At 45.7% G+C, this 13,175-nt stretch overlaps 1 protein-coding gene across 1 annotated transcript in view; it reads right to left on the bottom strand.

Annotated features, from left to right (window-relative positions):
• Positions 1-13,105, bottom strand: part of Cep89 (centrosomal protein 89kDa) — a gene marked incomplete in the record, with an annotated part of 66,796 nt that extends 53,691 nt beyond the window's left edge. Inside the window, 2 exon segments of the mRNA XM_013522387.1 lie at positions 9,855-9,961; positions 12,916-13,105. Of these exon segments, the coding sequence (XP_013377841.1) occupies positions 9,855-9,961; positions 12,916-12,954 (146 nt within the window).
• Positions 13,106-13,175: the final 70 nt, after the last annotated feature.

Genomic DNA, 13,175 nt, shown 5'->3' with positions numbered 1-13,175 from the left:
AGCAAGGCAGTCAGCTCTCAAAGCCTGTACCTCAAATGGTATTTTTGTTAAGATGACAGATCAGAATGGAGAAAAGTGACATAAAAAAGACATCAAAGTTTAACAGGTGGAATTAGCCAGAAGTATGTTACAGGGAAAACTGTAACAGATTTAACCTCCTGCCTAAAAAAGCCAAAGGAAACAAAAGAACAGACTCAGCCGCTGCCTGGGGAGTGTACAGGTCTGCCGCACAGGCAGGAGGACCCGGAGCAGCCATGCAGACCTCCCGAGCTGCAAGGACTGAGCTGAGAGCAGGACACCAGGCAGAGAGCACCTTCCAGAGGGAGCAGCAGGCGGAGGGAGCTGCTGGAGAAGCCGGGAGGGGTGCGCAAGGGGCCGGCGTGTTCTGCAGAAGGCTCCTCAGCACACGTGCACAAGGAAAGCATCCGAGGCTAGAAGGAGAGAGATGTCCAAAGCGTTAGTGCAACAGGGCAGAGGCTTACACGCGGCACGAGACAGCGCCTGTTCCCAGCAGATGCGGAAAAACATCACACATGGGACCCGGACCAGAATTCAGAAAGGTCTGGCTTCCCGAGTAGGAATCATGAATCCTAGCCAAGCAGGCTCCAGACCTTCCCGACAGATCAAGCCTCCAAAGATCAAAGTGCTTCCCGGTCACTTAACTGCATCCCAGAACAAAGGTCAAGAGGATTTATAGAAATACAATTTCTGGCCGGGCGTGGTAGCGAAGGCCTGTAATCCCAGCACTCAGGAGGCTGAGGCAGGAGGATTGTTGTGAGTTCAAGACCAGCCTGGGCTACAAAGTAAGCTCAAGGCCAGCCTGAACTGTATAGTGAGACCCTGTCTCAAAAAGAAAGAAAGAAAGAAAGAAAGAAAGAAAGAAAGAAAGAAAGAAAGAAAGAGAGAGAGAAAGAAAGAAAGAGAAAGAAAGAAAGAAAGAGAAAGAAAGAAAGAAAGAAAGAAAGAAAGAAAAGAAAGAAAGAAAGAAAGAAAGAAAGAAAGAAAGAAAGAAAGAAAGAAAGAAAAGAAAGAGAGAGAAAGAAACAGAAATACAATGTCTGGTACTCGAGGGTAACAGGGAAATAAAGGAACAGAAAAACATGGCGTGTAATAAAGAAAAGAATCAGCTGTAACCCCATCGAATATGTATGTGAGAATTAGCAGGAAAAGACAGTAAGGGAGCTAATTTAACTGTATTTTATATGTTCAAAAAGACTAAGTAGAGCCTTATAAAAAAAAAAAGACCTGACCTTGAGAAGATAAAATGACAATATCAGAGATTTAAAATATATTGGAGGAAATTGACAGCAGATCACACATTGTAGAAGAAAAGATCAGTGAGATCAAGCACAAAGACAGGAGAAAATAATCAAAATCAAACAAAAAGAAAAAAATTAAAAAGAAAAATGCAGCAGTGAGATGTAGGATAAAAAAATACTTGTTTTATGTTTTAGATACTACATTGGGCTTGTGTGGTGGCACACACCTGTAATCTCAGTACTCAGGAGGCTGAGTCAGGAGATCACTGTGATTTCGAGGCCAGCCAAGATTAGACAGTGAGGTCAAGGCCAACCTGAGGTACGCAGCAAGCCCCTGCCTCAACTCTAACGACACATAGTACATATATACATACACAAACGTATATACATACTACACTGGGCTGAGGGTATAGCTGAGTAGTACAGCCCTTGCCTACCATGCAGGCCGCCTTGGGTTTAAGCCCTGGCGTATACACACACACACAAAGCCCACTAAATCTTGGTGCAGTTTGTTACACAGCAATAGACGGCTAATACAACAGCCTTTTCAGCAAAGTGTGCTCGGCAAATTAAATATCTATACACAAAGAAGAAAAACAAATGAACTTGGATCCATGACTTCCATGCCATATGGAAACTTACACTCTGAATGGATCATAGAACTAAATGTAAAGCCCAACACCGACTACCGGAAGAAAATATAGGAAAAAATGTTTGTATACTTGAGGTAGGCATAGATTTCTCAGGTATGATACTGACAGCATGTATTTTTCTATGAAAGAAAAAAATTGGTGAATCGGATTTCATAAATATTAGTAACTTTGAAAGTTATCTCTGAAAGAGAATGAAAAGTCAAGCCACAGATCAAGAGAAAATATTTGCAAATCACATATTTGATGAAGGATCCGTATCCAGAATAAAGAGCTCTCAGAATACAATGATAGGAAAACAAAAGACTCGATTTTAGAAAATGGGCAAGACTTGAACAGATATTTCACTAAAGAAAATACACAGATGATTTTGTTAAAAAAGCGTATCAAAAATGCTTAACACCATTAGTTATTATTAAAGACATGCAAAATAAAGCCACAGTGACACACTAGTCATGTGGTAGTTTCTGAGTTTTGTGCTGGCCCACAGCTTCTGTACCCTTGATATTCCCTAAGCGACTAGAGCAGTAATTGTATCTTTTGTTTAATTACTTGGCCTTCAGTCCTTGGTTCCTGAAGCAGCTCCAGAAAAGCGTCAGAGCAATAAAGGTAAAAAGCACCATCTTTTATTATTTACTACTTTTATTTATTTATTTATTTATTTGGCGACAGGGTTTTGCTATGCAGTTCAGGCTGGCCTTGAACTCAGCTGTCCTCGAACTCACAGTGATCCTCCTGCCTCAACCTTCCAAGTGCTGGGATTACAGGTGTGGGCTGACTCCCTACCCCACCAACTCATACCCCTCCTTCTTCTTTTATTATTTACAAACCCTTTCAAAGAACACTGAGTTTGGCTTAATGAAGGGATTTGGGCAAGTCCCTAGACAGCCACATGATGTGGGGGCTGGTTACCATGGGAACCGGCAGGGCAGAGAGGGTAGAGACTTTGAGCCCCATCCTCCACCTGTGGGCAGGGTAGAGAGGCTGCTGGTCAAAGGGACCACCAACGGGCATTTAATCCGCCATGCCCATGTGATGAAGCTGCCGTAAAACCCAGAAAGACTGGGTTTGGGGAGCTTGCAAACAGTGGAACCATGTGGGAGCTTCCAAGAAGGCGAAGGAGAACAGATCCATGTGCCAGCTCCACGGGGACGTGGGACCCTTCCAGACCTCATCCTTGTGTGTCTCATCCCCTGCATATCTGTGTCTTCATAAATACTGATTCCTTTATAAGTAAACCGATACACGTTTCTCTGACTTCTATAAGCTGCCCTAGCAACCTAATCAAATGCGAAGCGGAGGACCGTGGGAGCCCATGTTTGTGGCCAGTGCGGAGAAGGCGCGGGTAAAACAGGCTGGGCTGTGACTGGTGTCTTAGACGGGGAAGGGGCAGCCTTGGGCGCCCAGCCCTCAACCTGCGGGGTGTGCTGCGCCCTCTAGGTGGGCAGCAGCAGACCCGACCTGGGTTAGAGGACACCCAGTGGGGCCCACTGCTGCACGAGCTGCGTGTGTGCTGGTGCGGCAGGGGAGGCCCCCACACCTCTGGAGTCACGAAGTGATCTGTGCTAACTGATGCTGGTGGAGAGAAAAGGACAAACCGAGCGCGTACTGGAAAAGCCACGTCCTCAGCGCTGTGGACCATTACACGCCACCGCCCCTTTATTGTGTGGTCCTGGGGATTGAACTCAGGGCTTTGCACCGAGCTACAACCCCAGCCTCTTTTTTATTTTTTTATTTTGAGACAGGATCTCACTAAGCCACTAAGTTGCCCAGGCTAGGCTCAAACTTACTTTTTTTTAAAAAAAAAAAATTATTTTTATTAATACATGTTTGTAGTACATGATGATTACATTCACTGTGGGGAGCTGCTGCAGGTACACAGCACATCTTCATGCTTTTTATGTCCCCTTTCCTTCCCTTCCCCTCTATCTCTGGGACCCCTTCCCATTTGCAAAAGATCTATCTCACTTTTTCCTAGGATCTGTTTTTCCCTATTATCTCTCTTTTATTTTGCTCTTTGATTTATTTCTATTTTGAGTCTCTCCTATATAAGAAACCATGAGATAGTGAAGCTGTGTGTCTGATTTATTTCACTTAACATTATGGCCTCAGGGTTGAACTTTCAATCCACCTGCCTCAGTCTCCCAGAGTGCTGATAGTACAGGCAAGGCCTATGCCACCACGCCCAGGTAAATGTCCAAAATTTTAAACACTGACCACAATAATCCCTTACTCTCCCTTTGCAACCTCGCCCCGGCAGAGTGAAGCGCGGCAAGAAGAAGGGCCATTCTGATACCATCAGACAAGGCTTCTTTTGCCCCACTGGGGTAGAGAGCATGAAACCTGCATGTCACTGGATGTGGTCTGAGGAGATCCCCGACCTGCCTGCCCCTGACAGGCTTGCTGACTTTCATAAGAGGAAGAGGATTTCAGTGAGAAGAATGGGCAGGTTTCTTAGGCAGGATTAGGACATAAGAAAAAACAGAGAAGGGAATTTGGCTCGAGGAGCTAAAGGAGTGACAGCTCCAATAAAGAGGACATAAAAAAACAGGACAGCTTTTACTCCTTCACTGGTGTGGCCAAGGGGCTGGGACTTTTCCACCGGTCATGAGTATGGCATCTTTTTAAACTTCCCCCTCGTGTCTTATGGGATTTTCTCCCTGTAGGATACAGATTACAGGCCATTCTTACCCTCAGAGACATCCCAGTGTCCCCCCTGCTGTAACAGAGCTCTTGGTCCTTGCAGCGAGGGTGGGGGATGGGGTGGGGGCACGTCCCATCTTGAATGGGTAAGAGGCCAAGGACTAAGGCCCAGGAGCCTATGCCCTGTGTCCCACGAGGGTACTGATCCTATTTCTTTTTGTCAGCAATAAGGTCGAAGATGCCATCCACATGCACAAGCACAACCACGCAACTGCCCCTTGGGCCTGCAGAGGTCTGAAAGTTACTGCGAAGGAGATGGGAGCTCCACATAGGACAAGGACCACAAAGCTGTAGCTGCTGAATGAAACAGCATCTCACACCTGTCTGCATAGGGTTGCCCGGGGAGTGTGACAAGGATAAACAGCCACACACACTCTGTTTACACAGGGGTTACATATGCACCTGCAGCCTCCACTCAGTGTGGATGACAACTAAACGCCAACTGTCAAATAACTGTGTACAGTCACACACAGAGACTGACCAAATCAACAGGTGTAAGGATACGAAGCCCCTGGAATTCACGCTATTGGTGGGAACATAAGTGGAACAACTTTGAAAAACAGTACAACAATTTCTTAATAAGTTAAATACCCATTTGAGGCAGGAGGATCATTGCAAGTTCGAGATCAGCCTGGGCTACAAAGTGAGCTCAAGGTCAGCCTGAACTGCCTAGCCAGACCCTGTCTCAAAAAGAAAAGAAAAAAAAAGTTAAATACCCATCTAACACTTGCTCTAGAAGATATTCCACCTCCAGACATTCAACCAAGAGGAATGAAAGCATGTATCCAAAGATTTTTGGGCAAATATGCACAACAGCTTTATTCCAGGAACCAAAATTTAGAAACAAACTGGCCAAGCGTGGTGGTGCACTTATAATCCCAGCATTCCAGAGGCTGAGGCAGGAAGATCACAAGTTCAAGTACAACCTGGGCAACTTAGCACCTTAGTGAGACCCTGTCTCAAAATAAAAAATTTTAAATGGGCTGGGGATGTAGTTCAGTAGGAAAGATTCAACTCTCAATACCATAGACAGACAGACAGACACACACACACACATACACACACACACAGAACATATTGTAATAAAAATTATTTAAAACTTATGAATGGGGGCTGGGGATTTAGCTCAGTGGCACAGTGCCTGCCTGGCAAGCACGAGGTCATGAGTTCGATTCCCTGTACCGGAAAAAAAACAAAAATAAAAAAATAAAACTTATGAAAGGTTCATTTCTGGAGTTCCATGGAACACTTTTAGACAGTGGTTGACTGGGTAACTGAAACTGCAGAAGCAAAGCCACAGATAAAAGGGGACTACAGTACCTAGTGTACTGATACTCAGAAATAAAAAGGGTGAATTATTGGTTCAGTGACATGGATGAATTTCAAAGTAATCATGCTGAGTGAAAGCCAGTGTAATTGTTTTACGTAACTTCACTATACAAAAGTCGAGTAAATACCAATTAACCTGTAGTGACAGAGACAGGCTGGTGGGTGCCAGAGGATGGTGTGGGGGCTGGGCAGGGGAACGGGAGGAGGGAGGGGGAAGGAGGAAGGAGTTACATAGAGGCACTAGGATGCGCTGGCAAAACTTATCAAATTATGATGGGCGTGGCAGTGCACACCTGTAATTCCAGCTACTTGGGAGTCTGAGGCAGGAGGGCTGCAAGTTTGAGGCCAGTCTCAGCAACTTAGTGAGACCATGCCACATAATAAAAAATAGAAAGAACTGAGGGTTTAGCTCAGTGGTAGAGTTCCCCTGGGTTCCATCCCCAATATTTGAAGAAAAAAAACAAACTATCCTTCCCAGAGCCCCAAGAAGAACTTGATGACTGCATTCATCTGCTACCACTGTTAAAAGCCAGGCCACCTCAAGAGGAACTGCCCTAAGAGGCCCCCTGGGCCATGCCCTGGATGCAAAGGAGACCACTGGAGATCGGTCTGCCCTCTGAGGTGGAGGCCCCAGAGATCAGACCCATGCTACCAGTTAGTCCAACAGGAATGAGAGGGCTTGGGGCATGGTCTGCCTTCTCCCTCTGGCCAGACCGTCATCTCCATCGAGGAGCCCTGGGTAATCATGACTATGGAGGAACAAGAAAACAGCCTGTTGCTAGACACAGGTGCGAGTCTCTCGGTCCTTCTTTTCAATCCTGGCCTTCCTTCCAGCCATCATACCTCAGTGAAAGGAGTCACTGGTGAGGAGGTAATATGCTATTTTTGACAACCCTTAGGCTGTAACTACTTGTTAGATCCTTCTTGCATATCTCTGTCTTCCTGAGAAACCACTTTGAAGATATCACCATGTATTACAGCAGCCACTGATATTTTCCTACTAATCTATCCATAACTCTATAACGTTTGTATTGTTCCTATCCTATTTCATAAATGGATGTATGTTTATTATTATGTGTCTCCTACAACAACCATTGAGAATAGTTAATGATCATTCAATTGGTCACTCATGTACAGCTCTATTTTCTTTAGAAGCCACTTTGAAGATACCAAAGTATAGTACAACAACTATTGATAATCTCCCACCTCTTTTTTCTGTAACTCACTATTATTTGTCTATTTGTTTTCCTGAGAAACTATCTTGTAGATAACAATATGTAAAACAATAACCATCGATAATTTCCTACCACTTTGTCTGTAATTTGGCAAGCCCCCCCATTATTATGTTATCCTTCTTTTACTCTTTAAAATAAAAATTAAAAAAATAAAATTTAAAAAATAAAAAAACTATCCAATTATGCATTTAAATATGTACAGTTCATTACACTTCAATAAAACTTTTAATAAAAAAAGTGACCACCTACAAGCAAAAACAGTAACCATGCATTGTGGTATTTCTACATTTAGAATTTAAATGTATGACAACAATAGCACCAAAGAGGGAAAAGGGGAAGTAGAACTTGATTACTGGAAGGTTCTTACTTTATCTACAAAGTGGGAGAACAGGGCATGGTGGCACACACCCGTGATCCCAGCACTTGGGAGGCCGAGGCAGGCAGACTGCCACAAATTCAAGGCCAGTGTTATGGTTTGTGTCTGGGTGTTCCCCTAAAGCCTCATGCGGTCATGGGGCAGGCTTTCAGAGTTTGATTGATTTTGGGTGTGAGAGCTACACCCGCCCTGGGGTGGATAGTTTGCATATGTAAGGGAGAGGAAGAGAGTGCTTGTGGCCATTGCTGGCTTTTGTGGTTGTCGCTTTTGCTGTGTTCTGCCGCCATGAGCTGTAGCTCTCTGCCATGTGCCACTCTGCCTTGTAACCTGCCAAGTATGGACTGAAACCTCCACAAACTGTAAGCGAAATAAACCTTTCCTTCCTTAATTTTGGGCATCAGGTATTTTGTCCCAGCAACAAGAGAAAAGTAACCACGACAGCCAGCCTGGGCTACGTAGTGAGTTCAAGGTCGGCCTGAACTACACAGCAAAACCCTACCCTCAAAAAACAAACCGACCAACAAACAAAGTAAGTAAATAAATAAATAAATATAAAAATACATGAAGTGGGGTAACAGTAAAGATTAACTGAGATGTTATTTTTTTTACATAAAAAAGAATCTATAAATATGCCAAATTTGCCAAAACCATGTTGCGTATTTGTGGTCATAAAGACTATAACCCATGAAGATACTTGCATAAAGCACAGGAGACTACGAGGAGAGATTTCCTACCAAGTCCAAAGCACACTTGCCATGAAGTAATCTGTCCCATTACTTTTCTGCTGCACAGTGGATTACAATAGAAATAACACCCCCCCCCCGCCAAAACACAACGCAAGAGCCATTCACACCAATGCTGAAGGGCAACACAGAGCCACCTTCTTGTAGAGAAGCAGCCACTCAACAGCCAACCCTGTGATTCTGAGCCTCAGGGACGCAAGCGAGAGCTGAGAACAGAAGTGCGCTCACAGCGCTGTTGAGATGGGGGATGAAAGGAGACCGTCTGCTTCCAAGAGTACTCGGCACAAAGTCAACACTGATACACGCTACTTGTGTTATCAAGCTTGTGCTGAAGGAAAAATCAAACATGTAAGTAGTGCAGAGGGTTCTTTTTTTTTTGTTTTTGGTGGTGCTGGGGAATTAAATTGAGAGCCTCATACACACTAGGTAAGCGCTCTTCCACTGAGCTATACCCTTAGCCCTGGGTGATTTTATTTTTAAGACAGGGTCTCACTATGCAGTATAGGCGGGCCTTGAACTCCCAGTGATCTTCCTGCCTCAGCCTCCCCAGTGCTGGGACTACAGGTATGCACCACCACACCTGGCTCAGAGTGATTTTTTAATAAGGGGCAGACAATATTCTAGTTCCAAAGAAGACTAAAAAGAAAGTACCATCCTGGAATTAAACTAGTTCTCACTCAGTGTTAATAGCCAAATCCATGGAGTTTACAAATTAAAACAATGCTATGCCAGGCATGGTGGTACACACCAACCGTCCCAGCACTCTGGGAGGCTGAGCTCAACCTGGTCAGCTTAGCAACTTAGTGAGACTCTGTCTCAAAAACTAAAAAATAAAAGGGCTGGAGATGTAGCTCAGTGTGAAGGCCTTGGGTTCAATCCCCAGTACAAAAAAAGGAAAACAAAACAAAAACAGAAAAACACTAGTCTAAAACTCCCCTGTGTCTTAAAACATGGAGGGTACAGGCAGAGAGGTTCAGGAATTAAGAGTCAGCTGTTTGGTGCGTTTGGAGGTGCTGAACAATGGAGAATCACATGGCATATTTTGTCTTGGGGGTGGGGTTAAGACAGGGTTTCACTGTAGTGCAGGCTGGCCTTGAACTCACTATGTAGCCCAGGTTGGCCTCGAACTCATCCCTATCCTCCTATCTCAGCCTCCAGAGTGCTGGGATTGCAGGCGTATGCCACCACGCCCACATAGCAGATCTTGTAAAAGATAGAACGCTGTCTAAAAAAAAAAAATACACAATTTTTCTGTGCAGAATTCAAAATTCTCTGTGAAGGACTTTGAAGGAAAGCTGGGCTTTCACGATGTACGTTGCAAAAAGTTTGAACCGCATCTAATTGTGAAATGCGAGAGCTCCAGACAGAAAGGGACAGAGCCCAAGGAAGTGCACTGCCCCTCAGAGAAGGCAGATGCAGGGCGCTGTGGGAAGTATTTCAAAATACAGGATTCTAGTTCCGCTGCTTGGGATTTTCTGGACAGTCTGCAGGTTCTAGGACCCAGTCCCTGGCAGCCATGCACAGGGCTGGACTTCGGTACCTGCTCATGTGAGACTCACCTTGGCCTCTCAGGGGAAGGGCTGAGGCTGCGGGGAGGGGGTGTTCGAGGCACAGCTGGCTTTGGAGCGATGCTGGCTGCAGGAAGGAGGCCATGGATGATGTGTTTCTGCACAAACAAAGCCCAAAGTCACCGAGATAGGAGAAATCACCACCACGCCCTGCTTCAGGGATCCAGCCCCATTCCGAGCACATCCACCAGGGACAGCGCCGCCACAGCGCCCCTAGTGGGCGGCTTCGGTCCCTCCCTCCTCAGCTTTTCTGAAAGTCCCCCAGAGTCACCCTGCAGCCCCTCTGCTTGTGCCGAAGCACTAATCCCGGTGGCACTCCCCAAGCCCTGCAATAGGGAGGACTTCCAGAGAAACAGGTGAATTTATCCTCATCAACCCTAGAGCTCTAGCACTGTGCACAACGACCCACACCTGACAGGAGCTTAGGAAAGCTTTCAGGTGGCTCATCTCAAAGATGCGCAGGAAAAGCCAGGCATGGTGACCCACACTTATTATCCCAACACTCTGGGAGGCTGAGTCAGGAGACCTCAGCCTGGGCAACTTAATGAGATCCGACCTCAAAATCTAAAACATTTTGAAGAGGGAGCTGAGCATGGTGGCACACACCTGTAATCTCAGCACTTGGGAAAGCTAAAGGAGGAGGAATGCAAGTTTGAGCTCAGCCTGGGCAACTTAGCAAGACCCTGTATCAAAAAAATAAACAAATAAATAAATAAAATAAAAAGGATAGGGATGTAGTTCAGTATTAAGGCCCTGGGTTTGTTCCTCAGTACCACAAAAAAAAAAGAAAAGAAAAAAAAAAAGATTCAAAGTAAGGTAAGGAAAACAAGCTTCTATACACAATGAAAGGCAGAGAGAACTTTAGGGAACTGAAGGTACTGGAGATCTCTCAGAAGTTTCTTTTTCCTTTTCTTTCTTTCTTTCTTTTTTGAGACAGGATCTCACTATGTAGTTCAGGCTGGCCTTGAACTCACTTTGCGGCCCAGGCTGGCCTCAAACTCAAAGCACTCTTCCTGCCTCAGCCTCCCAAGTGCTGAGGTTTCAGGTGTGTGCCACCATGCCAGCCTCAAAGTCTCAAAGACTTGCCTAATCTTCATTTTCTGGCCACCGGCCATTCACTCACACCTCTAGAGGGAGGATTCCATGACAGCAATGAAGAAAACTTGTCTTCATCCTCAAAGAAGTATAAAGGAAAAAATACTCAAACTGTTATTATAGGACATAGAATAAACTTGGCATGGTTGTGCATTCCCGCAATCCCAGCTACAAGGTAGGCTGAGTTAGGAAGATCACAAGTTTGAGGCCAGCCTGAGACATTTAGTAAGACTTTGCCTTAAAACTTCAAAAAGGACTAGAGATGTAGAGCTCAGTGTTCCCTGGGTTCAACCCCAAGTACCATTAAATTTTTAAAAATGTCAAGGGAGATGTAGCCCACAGAGGAAAAGGCCCCTCCAAGTCTTGGAGCCAGCAAGGGGACCTCAAATGTTCTCTCTGGAGAAAATCACAGAGGCATTTAGACTGGGTCCTCAAAGACAGCCACTGTCCTTACATTTGGAATGTGACGGTGAAGCACTCTAGCAAGAGCCAACAGCATAAACGGGGGGCTGCAGTGAGACACCGGTGGTGATGCTCTGCAAATAATAAGCACTCCGGTTTGCTGGTTACAATGTCAGCGGGGAGGGAGAGGCTAGAACGATGGCTGGGGGTGACAGTGGGGATTATTCCCAACTGCAGGGCTTTGACACAAGTTGAGGAGATCTCATGGCCTAGTGAGCAGAGGCCTTTTCAAAGACTAATCCGGCAGTGGTGGGCAAAAGGGGCTGGGTAGGAAAGGAAGTGTAGCCAGGGGCATCCTTCAGGAGTCAGACACGAGCTGACCTTCAGTGTCTCCTGCAGCCCCCATCCCCACTTTCAAAGCCACCTACACGAGCAGATGTTCCAGAGACAGCTCTGCCTACCCCTCCACCCTGTGAGCTTCTTTGTGTGACATCTACCTCCCTGTGTTTGTCATATAATTGACACTTTACATCTCTCCCTCCTCCCTTTCCACCCTTCAGGGAGAAGAAAAGGGCTTCTTTTTCTTCTCTTTACTTTTTTCTTCCCCCTAATACTGGGGACTGAACCCAGCACCTTTGTCCTGAGCTCCATCCTCAGCCTCTCCTCTTCTTTTTTTGAGACAGGATCTCACTGAGTGGCTAAATTACCCAAACTGAGCTCTAAGGTGCAATCTTCCTGCCTCAGCCTCCCAGAGTGCTGGGATGAGGATTTTCTTCCTAACCTTTGAATCCCCAAAGGCTGGCATCCAGCAGATCCTCCAAAACAGCCTCATGAGTTCTGCTTTGTTTTGAAAGGGTGGATCCCCCCTAGTATGTTTGTATCATTAGAATTGGTTCCTAGGTACGGTCCTCTCACCTGCAGTCCGTAAGAGACAGGGTGAGCCTACCTCCACCCTCACGGGCGTGGCATGGCACAGGACGTACAGAATGGCACCTACCAAAGGACCCAAATCCATCTCTTGCTGTCTCTCCTCATCCCTGCACAGATCCTTGACACTTTGGCAGTCAGAACTGCCTTTCATTTCTCAAAGAGCAGATAATGCATTATTTTATTTTGCAGTACCGGGGATTCATTACCAAATGATTTAATTTTTTCTTTGAAGTCTAGTAATCTTCAAGGGATTGTAGTAATTAAAAAAACACGATGAATGAACAGTCCTTCGCAGCCATCCAGAAATACTGTTCCCGTCTCAGGGCACACTGAGCTACATCCTCAGTTATGTATGTATACATACTTATTTCTTTAAAGACAGACACTAAATCGTCCAGACTGAGCTCAAACTTGGGATCCTCCTTCCTCAACCTCCCCAGTGATAGAACTACAAGCAGGTACCACCATGCCCAGCTAAAAATCAGAGCTTTTCGAGTTGAAAACCACTTCCTCTGGTGCCGCCGCCTTACCTTAACCCCAGGCCAAACCCCAAATGCGCCCCAAAATCTCACCTTTTAACTCCCGGCCCCATGGGGGGAAACGAGCAAGACGGGAGTGTACTTACGAATTGGCTCTTGCGTCCTCTCTGAAATCCCAGCAGCATCCCTGCTGTGGGGGATGGCCAGGCCAAAGGCTGTATTTACGAGTAGCTATATCCCGAGCCAGGGACAGCTCCCTAGAGCCGGTTCTACTGCCACTGGACGAACTCCAGACGCTTTTTCTTCCCAAGGAAACTCCACAACAACCACGCCCGCCACTGGCTATGTTTTGTTCTTGACCAATCAGAGCTAAGTTTATTTCCACACCCGTCGCTCTTAACAACTA

This window comes from Chinchilla lanigera, unplaced genomic scaffold (genome assembly GCF_000276665.1).
Source record: "Chinchilla lanigera isolate Chin_1 unplaced genomic scaffold, ChiLan1.0 scaffold00067, whole genome shotgun sequence".
Lineage (NCBI taxonomy): Eukaryota > Metazoa > Chordata > Mammalia > Rodentia > Chinchillidae > Chinchilla > Chinchilla lanigera.
This window is presented reverse-complemented; position numbering and strand designations above follow the sequence as displayed.